Source organism: Megalobrama amblycephala, linkage group LG17 (assembly GCF_018812025.1).
Source record: "Megalobrama amblycephala isolate DHTTF-2021 linkage group LG17, ASM1881202v1, whole genome shotgun sequence".
NCBI lineage: Eukaryota > Metazoa > Chordata > Actinopteri > Cypriniformes > Xenocyprididae > Megalobrama > Megalobrama amblycephala.
In genome coordinates this window covers 28,462,866-28,486,343 of record NC_063060.1, presented here as the reverse complement: position 1 = coordinate 28,486,343, position 23,478 = coordinate 28,462,866, and the positions used below count along the sequence as shown (strand labels likewise).

The window sequence follows — 23,478 nt, the reverse complement described above, 5'->3', positions numbered from 1 at the left end:
AGGCCTCACTGAGTCATCGGATTTCAACTAAAATATCTTAATTTGTGTTCCGAAGATTTTCTCTCACACTACACATGAACGAATGAACAGAGTTGCTAAATGTTTTAGAACTGACAAATTATCCACCATTCATACTTATTTGGGATATTGGTCAGTTAAGCAAGATCGTTTTCTAGGTGGTCCATCAAGGCCTCTTACGAGGGAAAAATGGGGCCACCACCAACAAATATTTTATCCACGAAATAGTGTTTACTAGAAGGAGTCCCTCAGGTTTTTTCCAAAGTGGTGAATTTGTTCCCTCATGATGAACTGTAGTCAGAGAGGCACATGAACAAGCCAATACCAGAACTGTGGTTACAAATCTTCCTCAGTTGGTATGATGTTCTTTGCCATAGTTACTTAACAGTGAATCTTCCCCACAAGATGGCACACATGAGAGGAACATCTGACTGAAAGAAAAGGGGGGGGGGAATTAGCTATAATTTAAATACATATAAAATACTATAAAATTTATTTCACTTCACAGCATCAAATTTAAATTAAATTTAAAATCACATGTATTCATTCATTTACATGTAAAGTAGGCTAGCGTTTATATTAAACTGAAAATACATTGCAACTCTGAGTGACTGATAGTTAAACAACTTTTGAATGAAGTAACTAATCTTAATTCACCTGCACAGCACAGTGTAAAAGAAAAACAGTGTAATGACTAAATAACCCAAAGAGATAGCAAAAACTACAAGCAGACGACTAGCGTTTGTCAGAAGTTCAACTTCTGAAGTATACGTGCTTGGATTTTGGATTATCTGCATGAAACCGGTACCCGGATAACCATATATGGTTATAAGGTGCGCGTTACGATGGATGCCCAGCCAGTGACAAAACCCCAAAGTTAAGAAAGGGGCGGACGCGTGACTCATGACGAGTCTCCTCTGTGGCTGGCAGCGCCAGAGTTCTCACACACTATAAAAACGGGCGACTAGTGGAGGATTTGATTAACAAACACTCCTCTGAGGGACTAATTGGATTAAATATATGGTCTTTTTGCTATCACAAACGATGGAAAGCAAGTTTGTAATATGTTCGGCACTTTTTCTTGCCTGGCTTACTCTCGTAAACGGATCCCCAGGTAAGAAATCTGTGTTTTAGGGATGTTTATTTTAAAAACTGTGAACGAATACAAATATAAACTGTTTACTTATAGTATGGCAGTATGTAGTATAGTAATGTACAGTACAGCATGGCACAGTACAGTATTGTAGCCTATATCTGTGAACTTCAGATATGTAGTCTTGTTGTATCTCTCAAGGTTGGGTTGTAATGAAACAAAGATACATGGTGTGTTTTATACCTTATTGTTCTGACTAATGTCGTCTGTTTCATTTAGCATCAGTGCAAGTGGGCGAGCTTACCAAAGCAAAAAATGTGTCGTGGTCATCATACAATTTCAAAACAATCCTATCATGGGGACCTAAACCTGTCAATTACACATATACAGTTGAATTCTCAAGGCAAGTACACAAATATCTTATTTAAACAGCATGACTTTGCTTTGGCCTTTGTCTGTATTGTTCATAACATTATTTTGTCATCAACATTCAACACAAAATAATATAAATGTGTACACATGATTGAAATCCCTATACACATGTGATCTAACCAACATGTTTCTTTCTCTGCAGAGCTGGTAGGGACAAACAGAGAAACCCTCACTGCATCAGGAGCACCGAGACCGAGTGCGACCTGACCAATGATTTGGACGTAAAGGGGGTTTATACTGCTGAAGTGCTCTCAGAGTCCCTGCACGGGATGACTTCTGACCATGTGGAGCCTCCATACACCAGATCAAAGCAGTTCTGCCCTTATAACGACAGTGAGTTTCCAACCATGCATTCTCAACGCGCATGCTAGAATAATCTAGAGTCCAAAAATATTACTTTACAAATATTGATTTCAAGCAGTTTTACTAATAATTTTGATCTCTTCCTGTAGCTTTGATTGGAAGACCTGAGTTCAAGTTCACGACGAGTGAGGACAAAAAGATTGTGCTGATCATACAGGACCCCATCACAGCTCTGCACAAAGATGGCAGATCTCTGAACATCCGAGACATCTTCAAAAAAAATCTCAAGTACAGGATTGCGTACAACAAGGCTGGAAGCACGGGAAAAGTGAGTGTCAGCATGTTTACCAGCCAAAGATACTATTAGAGAATTTATGCCGTGCGTTTATTTAAATGCCCTCTGACTTTGCAATTCTCACGTTGCTTTGTTTGTCTACAGAAAACAATGACTGTGGATGAGAGCAGAGTAGAGTTCAGTAGGCTAGATGAGGATCAGAGTTACTGCTTCAGCGTGGCTGCATATATCCCTTCCCGTAAAGGAGACAAAATGTTCGGAGACTGGAGCCTCCCCAAGTGCTCGCCACAGGAGAACAAGACTCTGATTGAGGGTAAGTTTTAAAAATACTTTTTTCCATTTTCGGGGATGTTGCATGCATTTGAGAGACAGAGGTGGCAAAGGAGTATCCAAGTATTCTAAATGATTCAAGTTTTGCTCAAAGGTTTATTTGTCTAGAATTCCAGTGTTATGGAAAACAGGAAGGTTGTTAAGCATGAAGAGGCCAGATCAGGGTTAGCTAACCGAGTAGAGGAGGGAGGATGACACACTCTGACATTACTCAGAAACTGACCAGGCAATGACAGCTGCGCTCAATTGACTCCTTCCAGCTGTGTGGGAACCTCTGTTTCCGCACCTGGAGTTTTCAAACTTAAAATATATCACTATCTAGTATCTATCGTTTTATAAAGTCATTAAATTGAAAGTTTTGTTGAAAATGGTATGTTTTATTTCCAAACCAATGAAACTACCAAGAATACAACTAGTTGATTTCTATGAACTTGGCATATTTTTAAAAATACTTTTTTTTTTTTTTTTTTTTTTTTTCTATTACGTGGGCACTTATTTATCATTGACCTTTTATACAAACTAGCCAGAACCATTAAATGAGCTGGATTTGAGTAACAACTGTGCAGTAACTTAAATTCAGTGTCAGATCCTTTTCTATTACATTCTACATGATGCATGTGCACTGCTCTTTCCTATACTACTTTATCAAATGCTGTTTTGAAATCATACTATAATTAAAACAAATGATTGATTCTGTTGTAGTAATACGATGAATAAAATTCCTCTTTTCTTTTCCGTAGAGTATGGACTGGCTGTGATTGGTGGAGGAGCGCTTATTATACTGGCTTTTGTAATTGCTGTAATCGTTCTGATTGTGGTGTGCTGTAAACGAGCACAAAGACAAAAAACGTTGGCCAAGGAAACCTTAGTCTAGACTCTGACATAGAAGAATCAATTTCTGCTGATGGAGCTGAGAACGGGACGTACAGCTGGACTGTAACCTTTTTGCTGAGAGGGACCGGTGTGTGCGTAGCACACCTGCAGTGCAGCACTGGACTGGTTTCTATGAAACAGTAACACTACACGATATGTTAAACATATCGGACCTTTGCTTTTATTTTATTTTTTATGGATAAATAGAACAGTGTATTTGTTTATTAAAAGCCTTATTTATTATTTTCTTTATAAATGCATTTCATTAGGTGCTGTGTGTGTATAGAGTTTTATATCTAGATTGAAAGTATTTAATGAGGATAAACTATATATATATTTTTAAATGTAAATGATACTTCTTGGAACTTCAAATAAATTATACTTGTCATAAGTTTTTTTTTTTTAATTATTATTTCTTGGAAGGTAGCAAAACAACTTCAGGGTTTAGTGCCATCATTGACTTATGTGTAATGAATTATGTAAAAGGAGTTGCACAATCAAAAATGTGGAAGAATGGTGAAGAAAGTGCCCTTTCGAGGCTTCTGCAAATTATGCAACACTATTTGGCAATTAAAAGTAACAGACACTCACTGGAGAAGCATAACAATAGTTTTGTGTTCTCGTCTCAGTAGCTCACCCTTGTGGTCAGCTACAGTAAGGATGCACGTCTTGTCTTTTTCTACTGAACACTTTTACTTGAAACAAACTGAAATGCAAACAATTGTGGTGGATATGTGAATGTCAAAACTAAAAACGACAACAAAACAAACTTGTGGCAAACAATGTGGCATTAAATTAATTTCAGGATTCTTTGCATTTAAATAATCAGATTTAATTGTATGTTTTGTAATTCAGTAAAACATTTCTATAAGGCACTATACACATAAATATCCAAACATATATTAGGCTTCATTATCTCTTAAAATTAATTTCCCAAAAAATAAAATTTAGAAAGCCAGCTCATTACATTTAAATAATACAGTTTCCAAGGTGTTATGATGAACTCATTACTGTGCCAGTGGCATGCAACAATATGTTATGGAAAACTCAGTGATAATAACATCCCAGTGACTGTAACATAAATCAAGTACCAACAACAAAAATCAATACTTTTATATTACAAATGCTTGATTCTTAAAAGGATATCAAACCCAGTTTTATTCCTTACAAAAATCTTTTGAGATAATGCAATAACCTCTCCCTGAGAGATATTTATCCACAGAGTTACAATCCTTTCCCTCAGATGAAGAAAAGCAGTTATATTTAACATCTTATAATATAAAGAGTTTAGAATTTCAGAATGATATTGCTTAAGATCCACATTTAGTACGAATAGGCCTCATTCGTGATACGAGCAGAGCAAATTTCTGCATAAAACCAATCTTTCAGAAATTTTCACATGCAATAATTTAATTGAGAATAACTGAATGATTTATGCAAGGATTTGCTCATTAATAAGGCCCGATGTTATTATTATGATCCAAACTCAGCCGTTTCCTTTGTGATGGGTTTAAACTCGTAGTTTCCTCTTCCATCCATGTGCAAGTAATACTGTAGAATAGAGAAACGATGAGTTTTAAGACTTCACATCACATTACTTCAAGCTTTCTAATGAATTCTGCCAACTTTATGATAAAAGATAAGATTGTACCTCATGGTGCTTCCATAGTGATTTCCTATGGGAGACTGTGAACAGTGTGATGCCAACCTAAAGGAGAAAACAGATGATTCCAGCTGAGCTCAGGGAGACAGATGTTCCTGAAGCAAACCGCTCCCACAGGAGCAACAAATACATTACTGATTTCCTCACTTCTGACACAGAAAATGAGTATGGTGAGGTGACCACTTGTCAGCACACTGCATGTAACTTCTCTCGCTGTATGCTGCATTTGCCCCAAACATTTTTGCATTCATGGTGAATAAGAAGACTACCTTTCGACAGTGGCTGTAGATGAAGTCTTCCACATCAACGCTCACAGCACTGGTGCACTCGTCCAGAATAGCAAACTGGGGCTTGTGGTAAAACAGACGAGCCATCTGTGCAAAAAAAAAAAAAAAGTTCCTCATGAGGTTCCTTACGAATTTGGGCTTTCTGGTACAAGCCACAGTAATATCTGTCTTACTCTCACCCTAAAGAGAGCAATGTGTCATGTTAAAATGGACAATTCTTGTTTATTATAATATATATATTTTCATGTGTCCTCATAATCTTTAATCAAAATAACTTCCCCTTCCTCTTGCAGCAAGATATCATCTCTTCTCTGATGGCGTGTGGGCGGGACAACCTGTCACTCACATGACATCACAACAATAGCAAACCACAGCCATCCAATAATTTCCTGATGGACAAAATCAAGTCCTGCTCTACATTTTTTCTTGTTTAGAAAGCTGTTTCACTTGGATATACATCACAATAAGGAAGAAGAGACTATCATAACTTCCATTTCATGCCGACTTTTAAAAAAATAGGTAACGCAAGGATCAGAGCTTACAGCCATCCTCTGCTTCTCTCCGCCACTGAGGACATCCATCCAGTCCTGCACACTCTCCCAGCTGCCCTCTCTGTCCAGGATATGTCCCAGCTGGACATTGTCCAGATATTCCTTCAGCACCTGACCACAATTACACAATATATAATAATAGCAACACTATAGTTTACTATTCAAGCGCATTACTTAAAGGAACAGTTCACCCACAGTCCCTTTAAGACAAGTCATTTCACTCGGCGGCCATCTTTGAAACGCCTCTCAAGTGCAGCTCCTATCTCTTTGAATGGGGAAAAATTTCGATTAAATTTCATATTTGAAATTCCCAATGAAATCTGACAACAACTGTCTCATAAATTTTGTTTCTAAACGCTCGAATCATGACAAAAAAAACGGTAATTTTTTCAGACTGGATCAAGCTAATGCGCATGCGCAGACCTAAATGCGCATCTCTTGTGCCTCATTTCGGAGGCGCGCGTGCTTCTAACGGCCACTGCAGTGATGCGTTACCAATCGGCGATTTGCTCTGATTTAGAAGGCGGGACTTATTCCGCCATATTGCGCGTTGCAATTTCTCCCATTCAAAACAATACGAGTGACGCGTCTTGTGTTATTCTATAGTCTTTGGTTCACCCAATAATAGTGGTGAGCTAACAGAGCTAGTGCGAGACGAGCATTTGTGGTTAAAAAGTATGTAATTTAAATATTTTTTTAGAAAATGACCAATCGTTTCGCTAGATAAGACCCTTATTCCTCATCTGGGATTGTGAAGAGCCCTCTGAAGCTGCATTTAAACTGCAGTTTGGACCTTCAACCTTGAAGTCCACCATATGGAGAAAAATCCTGCAATGTTTTCCTTAAAAACATTAATTTCTTTTCGACTGAAGAAAGAAAGACATAAACATCTTGGATGACATGAGGGCAAGTAAATTATCAGGAAATTTTTAATTCTGAAGCAAACTAATCCTTTAATATGTAAACAACTGATCAATGCACATACCTAGAGAGCACAACAAATATGGTCAACGGAAGTTCAAACGTGCTTGCGTGACGTGCGAGAACAAACCTTATTGGTTCTCACACGTCAAGCAACTACATTTTAGCTTCCGTGCTCTGTTTGTGTATTGTTGATCAAAGTTTATATGTGAATAAAAGCCTACAGTAAATTAAATCTGTTCATCATATAAAGCAATCATGTCTCTTTAGAAGCTTTGGATTAAACCGTTTGATTTATATGGATTTCTTTTACTCTCTTTATGAACCTTTTAAAGCAGCAAAGTTTTGGTGGAATGGAAATTCAGTGGAGGGACCGAAATCTTCCTTTGTGTTTTAAAGATGAACAAAAGTCTTATGGGGTTAATGTAAATGATGAGAGAATTTTTATTTTTTGGGTGAACTATCCCTTTATTACATAATATCTAATTTTGCCGTCCATGTGATTATAAAACTCACCCGATCAGATGTTCCTTTCTTTAATTGGTCTTCCTGTGTGTCAGGATAAATCACCTGATCTCTAAGGGAACCCAGTGTCATATATGGCCTCTGAAAAAAAACAAACAAACAAATGAACCTAGAAAATATATAGGAGAAAATTTTCACATTTTAACCTGCTGTCATAAAAGACCTGTATGAAAAGGCCCACCTGAGGAACATAGAAGAGCTTCCCTCTCTCTGGTTTTGTGAGCTTTCCTCCACACAAAGGCCAAAGCTGGGGATGCAAAGAGATACAATGTATATGAACAACAACAACAAAAAACTTTGAGGTTTCTAAAGACACATATTTCTGCTGAAGAACAGCTCTAACCTCTCCCAGCACCCTGAAGAGCGAACTCTTCCCACAGCCGTTGGGACCACAGACCAACACATTTGTCCCAGATGACACCTTAATGTAAGGAGGGAAGATGGTAATTACCAAAACCAGATCGCAAAACCCTGTTTTACAATCTAAATAACAAGTTTAGACTAAGGAAACATTATTTATGGAGCGCTAACCTCAAAAGACAAGTCGCGGATGAGAATGTCCCCATTCGGCGTCGCTAAAGGTATGTGTTCAAACCTGTGGATGAAAGGATACAGCTCAACTTGAACCACTGATGATATGCTTGTCAGACATGATGTCTACATTTAACAAACTAGAAAAAGAACAAACAGGCCTTTGGAACTAAGGATTATATGAACAAATAAATGCTAAGTAGCTAACTAACTATGATGACTAGATTGATGTTTGTTTAGTTTGTACCTAACTTACCTGATAATGTTGTCTGTGATTATGATTTCACCTCTCCCGGGAATAAGATGGATTTTCTCTACTGCTGCATCTGTAAAAAATAACATATATATATATATATATATATATATATATATATATATATATATATATATATATATATATATAAAACAATTACATTAAATAAAAAAATTCATGTTAAAAAAAATGGTAGCACTTTATTTAACTATTCCCCATGTACATACTATGTACTTATTATAGTAATTACAATAACTAGGTACTAGCCCTGAACCTACCCCTAAACCTAACCTTAACAAATATTGTTGTTACCTTATATTACCAAGTACTTTCTTAAGTAAGTACACTGTAAGTACACGTAAAATGCTTAAAAAACAAACAAATCACACAAACCTTTGCTTTGCTGCGTTATCATGGTCCGTTCATATCTGCCTGAATTCAGCTCCTTAAGGACATCCTGAATTTCTGTGATTCTTGCAGTGAACCTAATAAAAGGATTCAGATTCCAGATACTCAAGCAGATTAAAAACAGACAGCAGGTGAGCACCGGCAAATGTAGAGTAAGGGTTGCACAGACTTCAATGCTCTGCCATGACTTTGACTAGTTGCTGATTATGGCCTATGGAGGGTGCAACAGGATATCTTAGAAGTTTTATGCTCGTATCCAATAGTTAAAGGATTAGTTCACTTTCTAATTAAAATTTCCTGATAATTTACTCATCCCCATGTCATCCAAGATGTTCATGTCTTTCTTTTGTCAGTCGAAAAGAAATGAAGGTTTTGAATAAAACATTCCAGGATTTTTCTCCTTATAGTGAACTTCAATGGAACCCAAACGGCTGAAGGTCAAATTTACAGTTTACAGCGATCTACTTATCTAGAGAATCCATCGACCATTTTCTAAAAAATAAATAAATATTTTATACGTTTTAACCATAAATGCTCATCTTGAACTAGCTTTCTTCTTCTTCTTCAGTGTAGACACTGCTAAGTGTATTACTGCCCTCCACAGGTCAAAGTTTGAACTAATTGTTATATACTTGCACTAGCATATTGTATATGACAAATTAGTTCAAACTTTGACCTGTGGAGGGCAGTAATACACTTAGCAGAGTCTACACTTAGCAGAGTCTACACTGAAGAAGAAGAAGAAGAAGAAGAAGAAGAAGAAGAAGAGAGCTAGTTCAAGATGAGCATTTATGGTTAAAACGTATAAAATTTTTATTTATTTTTTAGAAAATGAGCGATAGTTTCTCTAGGTAAGACCCTTATTTCTTGTCTGGGATCGCTGTAAACTGTAATTTTGACCTTCAACCGTTTGGGCTCCATTGAAGTTCACTATATGGAGAAAAGTCCTGGAATGTTTTCATCAAAAACCTTAATTTCTTTTCGACTGAAGAAAGAAAGACATGAACATCTTGGATGACATGTGGGTGAGTAAATTATCAGGAAATTTTAATTTTAAAGTGAACTAATCCTTTAATGACAAATAAAGGTATACTCCGACAGCGCTCCACGAGATATGTTTAATTATACCATCAGGATGCTCAATATTGATTGGGTGAAACAGCTTATTGTACATGTAAGTAAATCGCTGTTCTAAACTAAAGCGCTGCTACATTGTAACACGCACACACATACAGCATAGCTCGCGCATCACGTGCAGATCACGTGCACACTGAAACATTCAGTAGCACAGAAATGTATTGTCAATACTGTTCTGTGATTTATCAAGAAAATAGCTTAGAAACTGAAAAGTTCTAGCATATATTTCTTAGTAACTAAAACCCACAGCTTCACTATTACTAGAGAGACGCTGCCAGGTAGAAATAATTCACACACGCAATCCATCTCACACTAATGCATTCATATAAATGTATTGTTTACTGTGCTACTTTATCTGTATCTGATTTAGAATGAGCAGAAATCTGTGAGAAATATAATGACCCAAAGACAAAAGAACTGATAAAAATAAGCTGTGATGTAGGAGCAATAGCCTTGTGGGCAGCGCTGTCACATGCCATATAGCTGTGCACAAGGCAACCCGTGTTCGAGTCTCTGCTCAGGGTTCAGGCTTATTTGTTCATTAATGACAGTATCAGTGACTAATCATTGTCGACTCAACTTAAGTCTGAAATTTCAAGTCATTCAACCCCTAGTGTAGAGATGAAGAATGGCATGAGGAACAAGCAAAGAATGAATGTACTGGAGGCAGAGCACTCACCCGGACAGTCTGGTCATCTCTCTGCCCGCCAGGACGATCCTTCCCAAGGCCTGTGCCAAACTTATTAACATCCGCCCACTCTGGTAGTAGTCCTGCAGCGTAAAACAAACACAGAAGAACTTTTATCTTCTGTGCAAACATTTATCTAAGGAAATCCTTACTGATCCAATAAAGCAATTTTAATTCAATCTGGAGAGATCAAAGGTCAGTAATTACAAGCAAAATATTATCTGAATTTACATACACATCGCCACTGTATAGTTAAAGTGATTTAAACTGGTACCATAAAAAATTTTCAGATACTGCTTTCTGAAAAAAAAAATAATAATAAAAATAAAACATATCAGTCTTACTAAACAGTCACTTTGTCTGTATTCATTCATACTCACTTCCAGTCGCTCAGCGTTTGTGCTGTTCAGATGCCGTTGGTTTGTGAGGTCCAGGAACGGCCGGCTAATAACCAGGTAACCTACCGCCATGGCTATGTCTAGAGAATCAATCAGAAAATGTGTTTCCCATAAACGTTTCTTTAAATTTGTCTTAACAATGATCCATACTAGGGCTTGTCTCTACGTAAGGCAACTTTTAAGTCAGCATTGACTTTCATAATGTGACATATTTCCAAGTGAAACATTTCAAAGTAGAATTGATCCAGACCTGAATGTCACTTTTATGACTATTATATACTATATCAATAATTACATGTTGATTGAGGGTTATAAAGACAAATTATTTGAACAAATGAATTGCACACAATAAAACCTGAAACATGCATTAAACAGTAAAAAGGGCCAAATTTGATCCATGTTGACTTTAAAAGTTCAATTTGGATTCTGCTGCCACCTTCAGTAGTAGGCTATATCTGCTTACATTTGGCTATGATGCTGTCCATGACACCCATTGAGAAACGAAAGTGTATGAAGTGATTCAAATGGTCCACCTAAAAAAAAAAAGAGGTCTGATTGAATGATTCACCAACATTGTGTATGAATTAGATAATGGATATCAAAACTATTTTTAATTTCCTCACCAGTTTCTGAAAGGTTGTAATAATGGTTTGCTTTTCTCTCCTGCTGCCGTTGTAAAATGCAATCTCCTCACTGAAACAATATGCAGAATTCATGCATTTTCTTCATAACATACCTTAGGAGACAAACAGCCAGGCAAAGAGATGGAGGCCCATAGATACCTGTTAGTGATGAGACGAGAGTTGACATATCTGTACTCCCCCTCATACTTTTGCTCTGTTATGGTCATCTTGCCAATTGGCCTGCGCAGTCTCGTCAGGATAAGACCGGAGAACACCAGATAGCTCAGCAAACTAGCGGGGCCCTACAGAGGAGCAGGAAGATGTTTGAAACACTGTGAAAAGTGAGGTGCTGAATTAGCCGGTAAACAGTGTTGGGTAGTGCATTGCTAAGTAAATAATTACTGTAATTTAATTCATTTTCCTTTGAAAAAGTAAAGTAAGGGATAACTCCTAATTTTTCTGTAATATCTGATGTAATTGCATTAAATACTGTGTAGTACACTACAGAACAATTCTACATAAAACAATAGTGGATTTAACATCAGATTTTAACATCTACTGTAAAAATTTATGTTTTTATGTAACCTTCTCTCATTAAATACTTTGGTCAATTCAAGAATAATTTATGCAATTTATATTATTTAACTGGATGAATTAAGAGAGCAGTTTCATATCTACCCTTGTATTGTTGATTTAGAAAGTAGCTAATTAGTAATGCAATATTTTTTAGAATGCGAAATTAGTTCAGTAATCTAACACTATTGTAGATGTAATTAGTAGCTAGTAATTAATTACTTAATTACTAACTTAGCCTACACTGCTAGTAAATTATTTGAAACTGACACTTACAAGAGTCCCAATGGCTGTGTTCAGTTTGAAGACGTAGATTAATATGTCTAGTAGAGGCTGAAGGAAATAGGAAAAGAATCAATAAGTCTCAAACTGAAGACATGTTAAAATATGGTTCAGAATAACCAAAAAAATTTTTTTTTTTTCTTTAACAGAATGACAGTTGCTCTGTGTTACCTTGCTGACATTGGAATAGAGATCCACCACACTATTGCAGAACTTCTCCACATCTTGGGTTATCAGCTGGTCTGGGTTGGCAATGCGGTTATCCAAATTGCCAATCTGGTAGTATGTGAACCCCCTATTGTAAGATATAGTGTTGTAAAACATACAGCAGTGCTTTTCTAATTAAAACATACACATAATACTTACTTTTAAAAGTAATGTGTTACAATATTGCATCACTCTCCCCAAAACGTAACTAATTACGTTACTTAGTTACTTTTTTTTGTAAAGTAATGCATTATGATACTTTTGTTACTTGAGGCTCCCTCTCTTCCAGGTCTTGCAGATGTTTTTTTTTTTTGCAAGTCTTTTGCAAGTCTTTAACACAGTAATGCATTCAACAACATAGCCTATATAACAGGGATAGGCAGCGTCGGTCCTGGGCTGCATCCGAAAACCTAGGCAGCTGACTTATCAGGCAAAGACTTGTAAGGCAATGTTTTTGCATGAAGGCACCTCGCGAAACTGATTTCGGACTGACTTCTGAGGCAGCGTAACAGTTTAATGATCTAAAGCGAAATAGCAAGAACTTTGGTGAGAACTAAACAAAATATTTAATTACTACAGTAGTAATTTCTCGCTAGAAATGACATCAAAAGTGGAAAATGCTAGTCAAAAACGTACATTTACACACAAACTGACCAGCAAACGCAACTTTCGGAAGCCATCTTTATTTTTCTAGCACAACTGGAACGCACAGGACTGTGTGATGTCAAAGGCAGCGAAGGATGCATCTATGCCGCTTTCAAAAATCGATCAGATGAAGGTATCTCAGGAAACAGGAAGTGAAGCTAACATTGGATTCGGACGTGGCTTGATGCCCTCCTACCTTGACATGTCCTCCGAAGGCAGCATTTTCCAGTTTTCGGACGTAGCCCTGGAGTGCCGCTGTCCTGCAGAGTTCAGTTCCAACCCTAAAACACACCTGAACAAGCTAATCAATGTCTTCAGGATTACTAAGGCTACAGGTAGGACAGTTTTTTTTAATCAGGGTTGGATCAAAACTCTGCAGGACAGCGGCACTCCAGGACAGACATTGCCCATCACTGCTATATAACATACACATTCATTTTCTTTTAAAAACTCATTAAAAAATTATTATTTCCTGATCCCCTACAGCTATGTATATGCCATACAAAACATTTGTTACTTTTATACTTTTTGTCTGTTCCTGCATACACACGAGTGTGCATATTTAAGTGACTACTTCATGGAGCAGAGAGAGAATTTTAATTTACTAGTTTATAAAAAAATAAATGAAAAGTAACATGCATTACTTTTTTAAAAAAGTAACTCAAATATTAATGAGTACATTTATAAAGTAATGTGCTACTTTACTCATTACATCAAAAACTAATCAGATATGTTACCCCAACACTACATTGTTTACATTTCAAAGTAAGAAATTGTGTAAACTGAATTTTAAAAGACATTAATAATTCAGACTCTATTAGCAAAAAAAAATGTTAATAGAGTCAACTAAAAATTAATATGAACAGAAAATGGACAGAACAGAATATGACAACACTGGATTCAATTTAAGCATCATTCACCACTTGACGAATATAACTTACATCAGGTAGTCATCGTAAAGTTGATTGGTCAGTCTTACTCTGAAACACAGCTTCAGTTCGTTGAGTCCCAGTTTTAAGAAGTTATTCACTAGAGATATCTGATGAGTTACACAAAAACATTTTTCTCAAATAAATCTATATGAAATACATACAGTCAAAGAAAAAAAAAAATTACTAAAATATTAAATGATGCATTATTCCCTGTTTATGATATGTTAACTACATTTTAATAACATTTTATAGAACAAGATTTGTATGATCCCTTTAATAATATGATGAGATATGATCCCTCTATTAAAAAATACTATATTTAATACAGAATTAAACATTGGCCTGGTTTCACAGACAGGGTTAAGATTAAGCCAGGATTAGGCCTTTAAGTAGCTTTTATAAACATGATTTAGAAAAAAAAACATTACTGATGTGCATCTTGAGACAAAACAATGGCACCATTGTTTTGTCTCAAGATGCACATCAGTAATGTTTTTTTTTCTACATTTTAGTCTGGGACTAGGCTTTAGCCTTGTCTGTGACACCTTGTCTGTGACACCAGGGGATTATGTTTTCATATAAATGGCTTGACGACCAACTTGTAAATTGGAAACAGTAACTCTGTGTAAAGTTTAGTCTACTTACAAAAGGCATGACTGTGATAAAGTTGACCAAGTATCTTTTGAAAGTAGTTGTCGAGCGTCCAATAATTGCACTGCAAACCACACACACACACACACACACACACACACACACATTGAATAACAGTCATTTTGTGATTGTAGTCAGTACAAGAAAAACAGGACAGACAGCATTTAAGTGTTCAGGCACGTTCTTCTGGCAACGACACCCAGAGGTAACCATGCCACTGAGAAATGCACTGGACTACAAATACAACAAATATAGGAAAAGAAGGAGGAACTTACATTCATAATCGTGATTCAAGATAAGATAAGATGAATATAATGTACAAAATCCTCCCCTCCTAATGTTGTAAAACGGCATGTGGCAAATGTGATCAAGGATCTAAAATCTTCATACCTCTCAATCATGGTCCCATTATGGATCATCCAGACATCACAGTAGGTTCTGGCCATGAGCATTGCAGCAATCAGAAGCAAATATCCTGACTAGGACAGAAAACAACCAATAATGCAGCTGTAGCCAATATAAAAATTATTTCTCATAGACCACACAGCCAGTGGAAAAAATGACATTAAATACATAATAGCAAAAATACTTACCTCTTTGCAAAAGGTCTGTGGCAGCAGGATTTTCATGATATGATAAATGCGCCTGAAGAACACCTTGTCCACCGCAGCCTTTTCTGTCTTTCTATCCTTCTGAAAAGGCCATTGAAACATATTAATCTACATGCATGATTTTCAACTAGGGGGTCCTGAATGGGCTGTATGTATAATATACTACTACAAACTCCCATCTTAAATTTAAATAAAGAAAACTACGCAGATTTAGACTAAGGAATGCACTTACATCATGGTCCAACAGTAGTTTCGATGCCCTTTTCTCTCTATAAAAGAACACGTGGGTAAAGCATGAGAAATCAACAAGACTTAGAATAAATCATATTGCGTTTCGATGAAACTCATTCCCAGACGCATGTTAACTGAATAAATGAATGTGTCCGGTGTCAATGATGTTTCAATGTCGAAGAGGTTATATCGGACACAGGTTAAATAAATGGCAACAGGCATAAGAAGTTCTTACCCATTGGTCTCCGAAGACAGTCTTTGTTTTAATACGTACACGGCGAACACCAAAGCACCTGCGATGGAGAAATTACCGGCTGTCAGATGCTTACTAACAGCCGCCATGTTTTATGAAACCAATAAGGAAGCGACGGCGGGCCACGAAGGACCCACGCAGATGATTTCCTCCAGTTTTTTCAAAGCACGACTGTTAACCGGGAGCTTCTATAGGTCTACACATGCCTAAGAGCACACAAACACACATACGTACACTTTCTAAAGAAATATCTCACACACTGATGTATACACACGTAGTGAAACGTTCAGCCGAAAGGTGTCGGCAGAGTCACGTCATTCAAAGGTGCAGTTATTCCTTTTGCTACATTTTTGGTACGTACGGTTTTTGTTTTAGATTTTTTATTCTTCTTTTGCTTGGGTTTTTGTTTGTAGTAGTGTTGTGATGTATCAATAATCATGATAAACTTTATCATACATTTCACCCATATTTTCCAGTTATAATGCAATCTAGCTCTCGGTGCCAAAGGCGCAACGTATTTATTAAATCATATTGATAATTTATTTTTATTTTAAGTCCCCAATTTTATGCTTTGTTTTAAATTTTTTTTAAAAGAAATATACTTTTGTTTTATATTGTACATTTAGGTGTTTTATTTATTATTCAGCCCTTTTTCTTTCTTTTTACTTATTTGTTCATTTGTAATTTCGCTTCAGCTTTGCATTAACTGTTGTCTTATACTATGAATTAAGAACCATACTAATATTATTTAAATATGTAAATATATTGACATTGTTGACTTAATACGTAATGTTTAAAAATTTGTCATTTTTGAATTGTTCTATGCATTGAAACCTAAAAAAAAAAACCCATTAATTAAACTCTTAGTCTTTCTTTTTCCAGCTATATGCTGGAAAGAATGCTGGACCTGCATATAACCCTAATTTTATGTTATCCGAAATTAAACTATTTATTATCATTGTACACTTCCATCTACATCACTCAGAGTAGCACATGTAATTTTGACGAGGAAAACAAGCGGATTGTTCAGAGCACTCCGCCAGCCAATAGGAAGTTTCCTTTGATGTCACGTGAGTAAGTTTTGAGTCAGTCCCTCAGTTTTTCTCTCGTCAGTTGTGATGTGAAGAGCGGTGCGTCGGCGAGTGTCTCATTTGAGCCTATTTTATGTTTTTACAAAGGATTTACCTTCATAATTCTGCAGTATGATGTTCCTCATGAACTATTCAAGTAAGTACCACTCGTCTGAGACGCTTTAAACACAGCAACTAACTATTAAAGATGTGTAAGTGTAAAGTGCTTAGCTAGCAGCGCTAAAGTGTAAATCAGCTATGAAGAGGAGAAACAGTTACAGTATTGAGAGGAATTAGCTATTAAATTCGGTTTAACGAATTATTTGTTCTATCTTAACAGTCGGAAAATTAAATACCTAAATTAAATAAAGGAATTTAATAATACATAAGTGATTTGATGCTGTTTTCATGCTCTATTAAAGAGCCAAACTGGTCAAACCAAAACAACATTTAATTCTGAAAATAAATCATAGCTGGTCATACCCCACCTAATGTCCGTGTTTTTTCCTCTGTCCATTTCCTCTCATATCACTGAACACAGGCGAGAGGGTTAGTTTTGAATGACAGGTGTCAAGCCCCTATTAAATGATAAAGATCGGTGAATTATTCGCATTCTGCAGCAGACGTGCGTCACGTGTAGACAAAAGCAGTCACGTAATCACAGTGATCCAGAAAACAGTCAGCAACAAAAATTACATGTCAATGGATGATGCATTCGTAGATAATGGGTCAGGTAGTCTGAGGGCTTGTTTCTCGATCATCACAATGATAGTGAACAGCTTGAATTAGAGCACTTTTGGTGCTGTGGAAACTGGTTTTAAATTGAACGTTCCTGTTGCTTAGAAAAGCAACTTTGGATATTTTGATGCATTTATAATATGGCAAGATGTTAACTACCTTTTTCAGTATGTAAATTAAGAACAATGTTTATTATTTATTTATTTATTTTACTATTATCCAAACTAAATGAAAATACTCTTAACTCAGACCCAAAGTCCATCTGGAGCAACCAAATTTGAGGTTTACCGTACAAGGCGAAATTAGTATGGATCACCCTTGTGGGATTTGAACCTACAACCCCCACTTACCACTCCAGGAGCCTCATTTATAAAATGTACATCAGATTTGATTCTAAATTCCATGGATTTTATCCTATATAAAAAGTAATTGGGATTTATAAAGGCAGAAACTGACATGAAAATATTCTTGTTTATATGCCAAATAAAGATCATGTGTACAAACTTTTTTATGCGCTCATATGCAAGTAATTAAATTAATCCAATATAGCATAAGATAAATAGGCAATCACAAAATGCATTCATATAATTACATGTAAAAATGTGCAACATTTTAACTGCTTTGTGAAAATGACATCACCAAAATGAATTTATTTATAACACTAATAGTCAAAAGTTTGGAATACATACATACATGCGTACATATGCGTACATGCGTACATATATATTATTGATGAATTTTCAGCAGTTATTACTTCTGTTAGTGTGTTTCCACAAAAAACTGGCTGACTGTTTCCACAAAAATATTAAGCAGCAAACACTGTTTTCAATATTGATAACAATAATAAATGTTTCTTAATAAAGAGATATTTCTGGGCACTCTGTTCTTGGAGTTGATGTTGAACTTGTACACATTGCACTTGAATTGAAGATGAACTGCGATTTACAAATAGGGATACAGTTTTGGGCATGCATTTTATAAATGCGTACATTTTATAAATCATTTCGGAAACATTTCGGTCATAAGTTCACACTTAAGATCATTCTACACGTTTATAAATGAGGCTCCTGGTCTCATTTGTATGCTTACTTTAGCTGTTTATGATCATCAGCTTTTTCTCCCACAGTGCCCTCAGCTCTCGACTGGCAGGAGGGCGCTTGGATCTGCGGCTGAGGCGGCTCAGTAACGGCAGAAGCGGCTGCTGGAATGTTCCGTCAGGGCAGCAACAGTGGGAATAAGCGCTTGGCAAGCGGTGCTCGTCTCTCCCAGCCCAACATCCCTGTGTCCTTGTCTCCCGGGTCCAACAAAACGCAAGAAATGGGCCGCAGCTCTAAGACAAACCCTCTCAATGCTATGGGCCTGGACCATACCATCACCGCCCCAGGAGGGGACCCTGACTACATCATGCAGCTGGTCAATGATGTTCGCAAGTTTTCTGATGTGCTGCTGAGCCTAAAGGAGGCTTTTCACTCCAAAGGTGAGGTCCTACTTTACCCTTGCTACTTCAGATGCTTCCAAAAGTGTTTTGGTGCATTACAGCCATGGTTAATCATGTGGTATCGCTGTTTATGACTGATCATTTTCTTTTAAATGTGCATATGGGTCAGTCGTGTCAGCCCACGCTGATGTGGAAGTTTTGCAAGCTGTGTTAGTGTTCCTCATTCCCATCACTGGAGGAGTGCCACGTTTGTCAGGATGCCACGGGTAAACTCCTGGCCATCCTGCTGAGAGTGTTGCTTTTCTGCTGCACAAGGCATCTCTGAAATTTGCCTCCTTGTGGTAACCCAACAACCACCCTCTTGAATAGATATGACTGCACATGACACACAGAGTCTGTTGTTGGTTATTCCTGTTTGCTTTTTCAAGGTACAGTACTTTATGGGAAACTATGAGTTCCTGTTCTGCATTATTGGAAACAGCTAACAAGATTATGTTCCTGATTCTTCCTTTTAGAGAAAAGTTGCTTGCTATGATGAAAGAATGAAAAGCCTTTATTATATAGTCATCCACAGTAAATAAATACAGCATTTATGACAGAGCTGTAGGGTATAGATAGTGACTGGCCAATTATGGTTTGTGGTCTATACACATTTAAATACTTTCCCATCTAAGAATAGCCAAACCGTCCCACCCCCAGTAGGGAATTATGATGTTTTTTTATTCTTTGCAAAAAGCATTTCACCACTTAAAATGGTGGTCACTGGCAAAACAAGTGTGACAACTATAGTTTTGCTATTTCTGCCAAAGTATGTTTATGTACACAGTCATATTTCATTCAATAATTCATCTTTTTAAAAAGCCTTTTAAACAGTTTAGTCCCATTATTCTAATTGTTCCGGTCTGTTTTTTGCAATGTTGGACTAACAAACCTACACTACCATTCAAGTGTTTGGGGTTAGTAGGAATTCCTTTATTTTATTCAGCAAGGATTTGTTAAATCAAAGTAAATACATTTATAATGTTACTTATAACTACTATAAATTTTTATATTGCAAATAAATGTTGTTCTTTTGAACTATGAAAAAAAAGTATCACGGTTTCCACGAAAAAATATTATCAACATTGATAATAGTAAGGAATGTTTCTTGGGTTTCCACAAAAAAATATTATCAACACTGATAATAGTAAGGAATGTTTCTTGAGCAGCAAATCAGCATATTAGAATGATTTCCGATAGATCATGTGACACTGAAGACTGGAGTAATGATGCTGAAAATTATTCACAGAAATAAATTACATTTTAATAGAAAATAGAAAATCAGTTATTTTTAAATTGTAGTAACTTTTCACAATTTTACTGTTTTGACTGTATTTTTGGTCATATAAATGCGAGTGAGTGATGTCTGATTTTCACAAGAAATGACACAAAATAAAATGGATAACATTTTTATTAACATCATTTTATTAGCATACTTTTGTATTGCCAAAATTTTACAGGAAGTGGGTTGAGGTGAAAAAAAAAAAAGCATTCTCAGAAGAGGCTTTTGTACCACTGAATTATAACTTCAGTACTTTATTTGACAAGTGTTGCAGCTGCTGACTACGAAAATTTAACACAAATACCAGCAAAACATATGGATTGAATAATCTCAATAATCCAGATAAAGATTTGGTGCATATTTGCTGAATATGAGCAGCTAATTCTCTTTCTCTTTCAGTGCAGTCTGCCTATAAAAAAAGAATTCTACCTGCTTTTATTTTAAATGATAAACTGTTTGAGTACTGATGAGTGAGATACTTCACACCACCCTCTGTCAATCAGCCCAGTGACACTTCCCACAAGCACATGCTTTTGACCTCCCCACTCTCCCACTGCCCTGTTCTCTCTCAGCAGAGGAGATGCTCACTGACCCTCTAAATGTATGGATTCAGCCTATCTGCACAGAGATTGATCATCACACAGCTCTCCTCACCTCCCTGACTGTTATTTTACGCTAGCTATGATCTACATGTCAGCCAGGAGGAACGCTACAGGAACTCATCTGCGTGCTTATTTGCTCTTCAGTCTGAATGCACGTCATGTTGAATGTCTCCTCTAGACTTGTGTAGCCACAACGTGTCACTTTAAACAAAAAAAAAAAAAGAGTGGTTTGTAAAGTGTTTATCAGAAAGCTGCAGTCGTAGTGCAGTTTTTTCATCAGTGTTTGTGTTGGCTCATCACTTTGATCTGTGCGACCGAACTCTTCTCGTCGGTGATTCCTCCTCCGACATGAAGCCCCCTCCTCCTGCATACCCCACATTCCTTCAGAACAAATGTTCACTTGTTCCTTCGATTGACTGTTGTTAGGTGTGCGACACATGAAAAATGACTCTTCCTTGCTGAAATTTCAGAGTTTTCAAGGGCACTTTTTCACTCCGTTTTTGTTGTTTGACTATCTGGCAGCCAGGGAATTTTTTAAAAAGTGCAAAGTTGTCATAGTCAAATTTTTTTCTCAGTCGAATGTTCCTTCTTTTTGATTGACATCTTTCCCAGTAAAACTCTCCGATGCTGTTCATATCCTGTGAGAAATGTCACTTTTTTGTTGTTTCTCTTGTCAAAACAAATCTGAGAGCTAAGCCTAGCGTGAATTTCTTTTGAATCAAACATTTAGATGTTTTTAGTGTAATGTTGAACTCCCGTGACAGTTGGACATTCAGAAGGGTGGGGTGTTTTTACTGGAAGGGCTAAATATCAAATGATTCCCTCTGTGATTTTAGAGAAGCACGTTCGGAGCGAATGGAGTGTATTGTGGCCTGTCGACGCTCATCATGTGGGTAGCTGAAAGAATGTGCTGTTCTCTTTTGAAGAGTTTCTCTTAAGTGCTCTGAGTTTGAAAAATGCTGTGATAACAGCCAGGAAGTTTAATCCAGTTCACATTTATTTGTATAGCACTTTTCACAATACATATAGTTTCAAAGCAGCTTCACAGAAAATGCATGTTTCTACTTTACAAATCTGTTATCAGAGGTGGCTGTGTCAAAGTAATGTCCATATGTCAGAAATGTACAGTTCAAAAGATAATACAAATCATACAATTGTAGACTGATTTAGTGTAGTTCAGATAACAACAATTGGTGTTTTGTCTTTTTTATAAATGCACAGAGTTGCCAGATGTCAAGAGAATAAAAAATCGGGGCTTTTCTCTTAAAATGTTTAGGGATGCAACGATATGAAAATTTTGGCCGACAGCCGATAATCCTTTATATTTGAAAGCCGATATATTGGCCGATAAATCTAAATGCAATTTTTTTTTAAATTTAATTTTTGAGAGCCTGATTACAAAAACAAGTCTCACCATTAAAGATGCCATCGAATGAAAAATTTAATTTATCTTGGCATTGTTAAATAACAAGAGTTCAGTACATGGAAATGACATTCTTATATAAATCTCATTTGTTTAAAAGACCTCTGGAAAACAGGCGAATCTCAACACAACACCGACTGTTACGTAACTGTCGGGATCATTAATATGTATCATTAAAATGTATGCCAGCCCATGTTCAAGCCATTAGACAAGGGCAAAACGTCTGGATGTGCACAGCTGAATCATCAGACTAGGTAAGCAAGCAAGGACAATAGCGAAAAATGGCAGATGGAGCAATAATAACTGACATGATCCATGATAACATGATATTTTTAGTGATATTTGTAAATTGTCTTTCTAAATGTTTCGTTAGCATGTTGCTAATGTACTGTTAAATGTGGTTAAAGTTACCATCGTTTATAACTGTATTCATGGAGACAAGAGAGCTGTCGCTATTTTCATTTTTAAACACTTGCAGTCTGTATAATTCATAAACACATCTTCATTCTTTATAAATCTCTCCAACAGTGTAGCATTAGCCGTTAGCCATGGAGCACAGCCTTAAACTTATTCAGAATTAAATGCAAACATCCAAATAACTATACTCACCGGAATCGATGTATGCATGATGAACACTTTGTAAAGATCCATTTTGAGGGTTATATTAGCTGTGTGAACTTTGTGTTTGCTGTTTAAGGCAGTTGAGAGCTCGCGGGGGCGGGGGAGCGGGAGATTTAAAGGGGTCGCACGCTTAATCAGTGCATATGTAATAATGACTCAAAATAGGCAGTTAAAAAATTTATTTAAAAAAAATCTTTTGAGCTGAATCTTCACAGACACGTTCAGGGGACACCTTAGACTTATATTACATCTTTTGAAAAGGGGTTCTAGAGCACCTTTATAAGCCATGTCCCAAGCACACAATTATAACTATGTTATATTATATCATTATAACTTTATGTAGCCGATATGACAGATTTGCACTGCTGCATTTAAACTGCTGTACTAAACTGTATTTTCTTTTTTGAAGTGACTCCAATCATATCATGCATTTCAAAGTCATTATAGTGAACAGTGCGCATCTGAAGTGTCTCAGCTGAAGGAAATAATCCATTATTTATCGGCTTTAATATATCGGACAGATTTTCTTACTGGGCCGCTATCGATAATAT

The 23,478-nt window shown here is 36.5% G+C and overlaps 3 protein-coding genes across 4 annotated transcripts in view; 2 read left to right on the top strand and 1 right to left on the bottom strand.

Annotated features, from left to right (window-relative positions):
• The first annotated feature begins 957 nt into the window (after window positions 1-957).
• f3b (coagulation factor IIIb) lies at window positions 958-3,735 on the top strand. The gene is made up of 6 exons (XM_048164404.1): window positions 958-1,132; window positions 1,391-1,514; window positions 1,686-1,876; window positions 1,996-2,174; window positions 2,286-2,454; window positions 3,212-3,735. Exons 1-6 carry the CDS (start codon window positions 1,039-1,041, stop codon window positions 3,343-3,345), a joined length of 891 nt encoding a protein of 296 aa, XP_048020361.1. The 5' UTR covers window positions 958-1,038; the 3' UTR covers window positions 3,346-3,735.
• Window positions 3,736-4,154: 419 nt separating this feature from the next.
• On the bottom strand, window positions 4,155-16,010 carry abcd3b (ATP-binding cassette, sub-family D (ALD), member 3b). The gene is made up of 23 exons (XM_048164403.1): window positions 15,697-16,010; window positions 15,463-15,499; window positions 15,213-15,311; window positions 15,010-15,098; window positions 14,614-14,683; window positions 13,978-14,075; window positions 12,356-12,479; window positions 12,179-12,235; window positions 11,489-11,631; window positions 11,330-11,399; window positions 11,170-11,239; window positions 10,689-10,786; window positions 10,300-10,391; window positions 8,469-8,560; window positions 8,079-8,148; window positions 7,823-7,886; window positions 7,635-7,712; window positions 7,473-7,538; window positions 7,283-7,372; window positions 5,837-5,956; window positions 5,277-5,381; window positions 4,996-5,052; window positions 4,155-4,895 (listed from the first exon to the last, which is right to left on the bottom strand). Exons 1-23 carry the CDS (start codon window positions 15,801-15,803, stop codon window positions 4,818-4,820), a joined length of 1,974 nt encoding a protein of 657 aa, XP_048020360.1. The 5' UTR covers window positions 15,804-16,010; the 3' UTR covers window positions 4,155-4,817.
• Window positions 16,011-16,789: 779 nt separating this feature from the next.
• Window positions 16,790-23,478, top strand: part of arhgap29b (Rho GTPase activating protein 29b) — a 36,318-nt gene continuing 29,629 nt past the window's right edge. For both annotated transcript variants that reach the window (XM_048164400.1, XM_048164399.1), the window contains exons 1-2: window positions 16,790-16,941; window positions 18,649-18,999. In XM_048164400.1, the coding sequence (XP_048020357.1) occupies window positions 18,729-18,999 (271 nt within the window). In that variant the 5' untranslated portion in view covers window positions 16,790-16,941; window positions 18,649-18,728. The remainder of the gene's footprint in view (window positions 16,942-18,648; window positions 19,000-23,478) is intronic.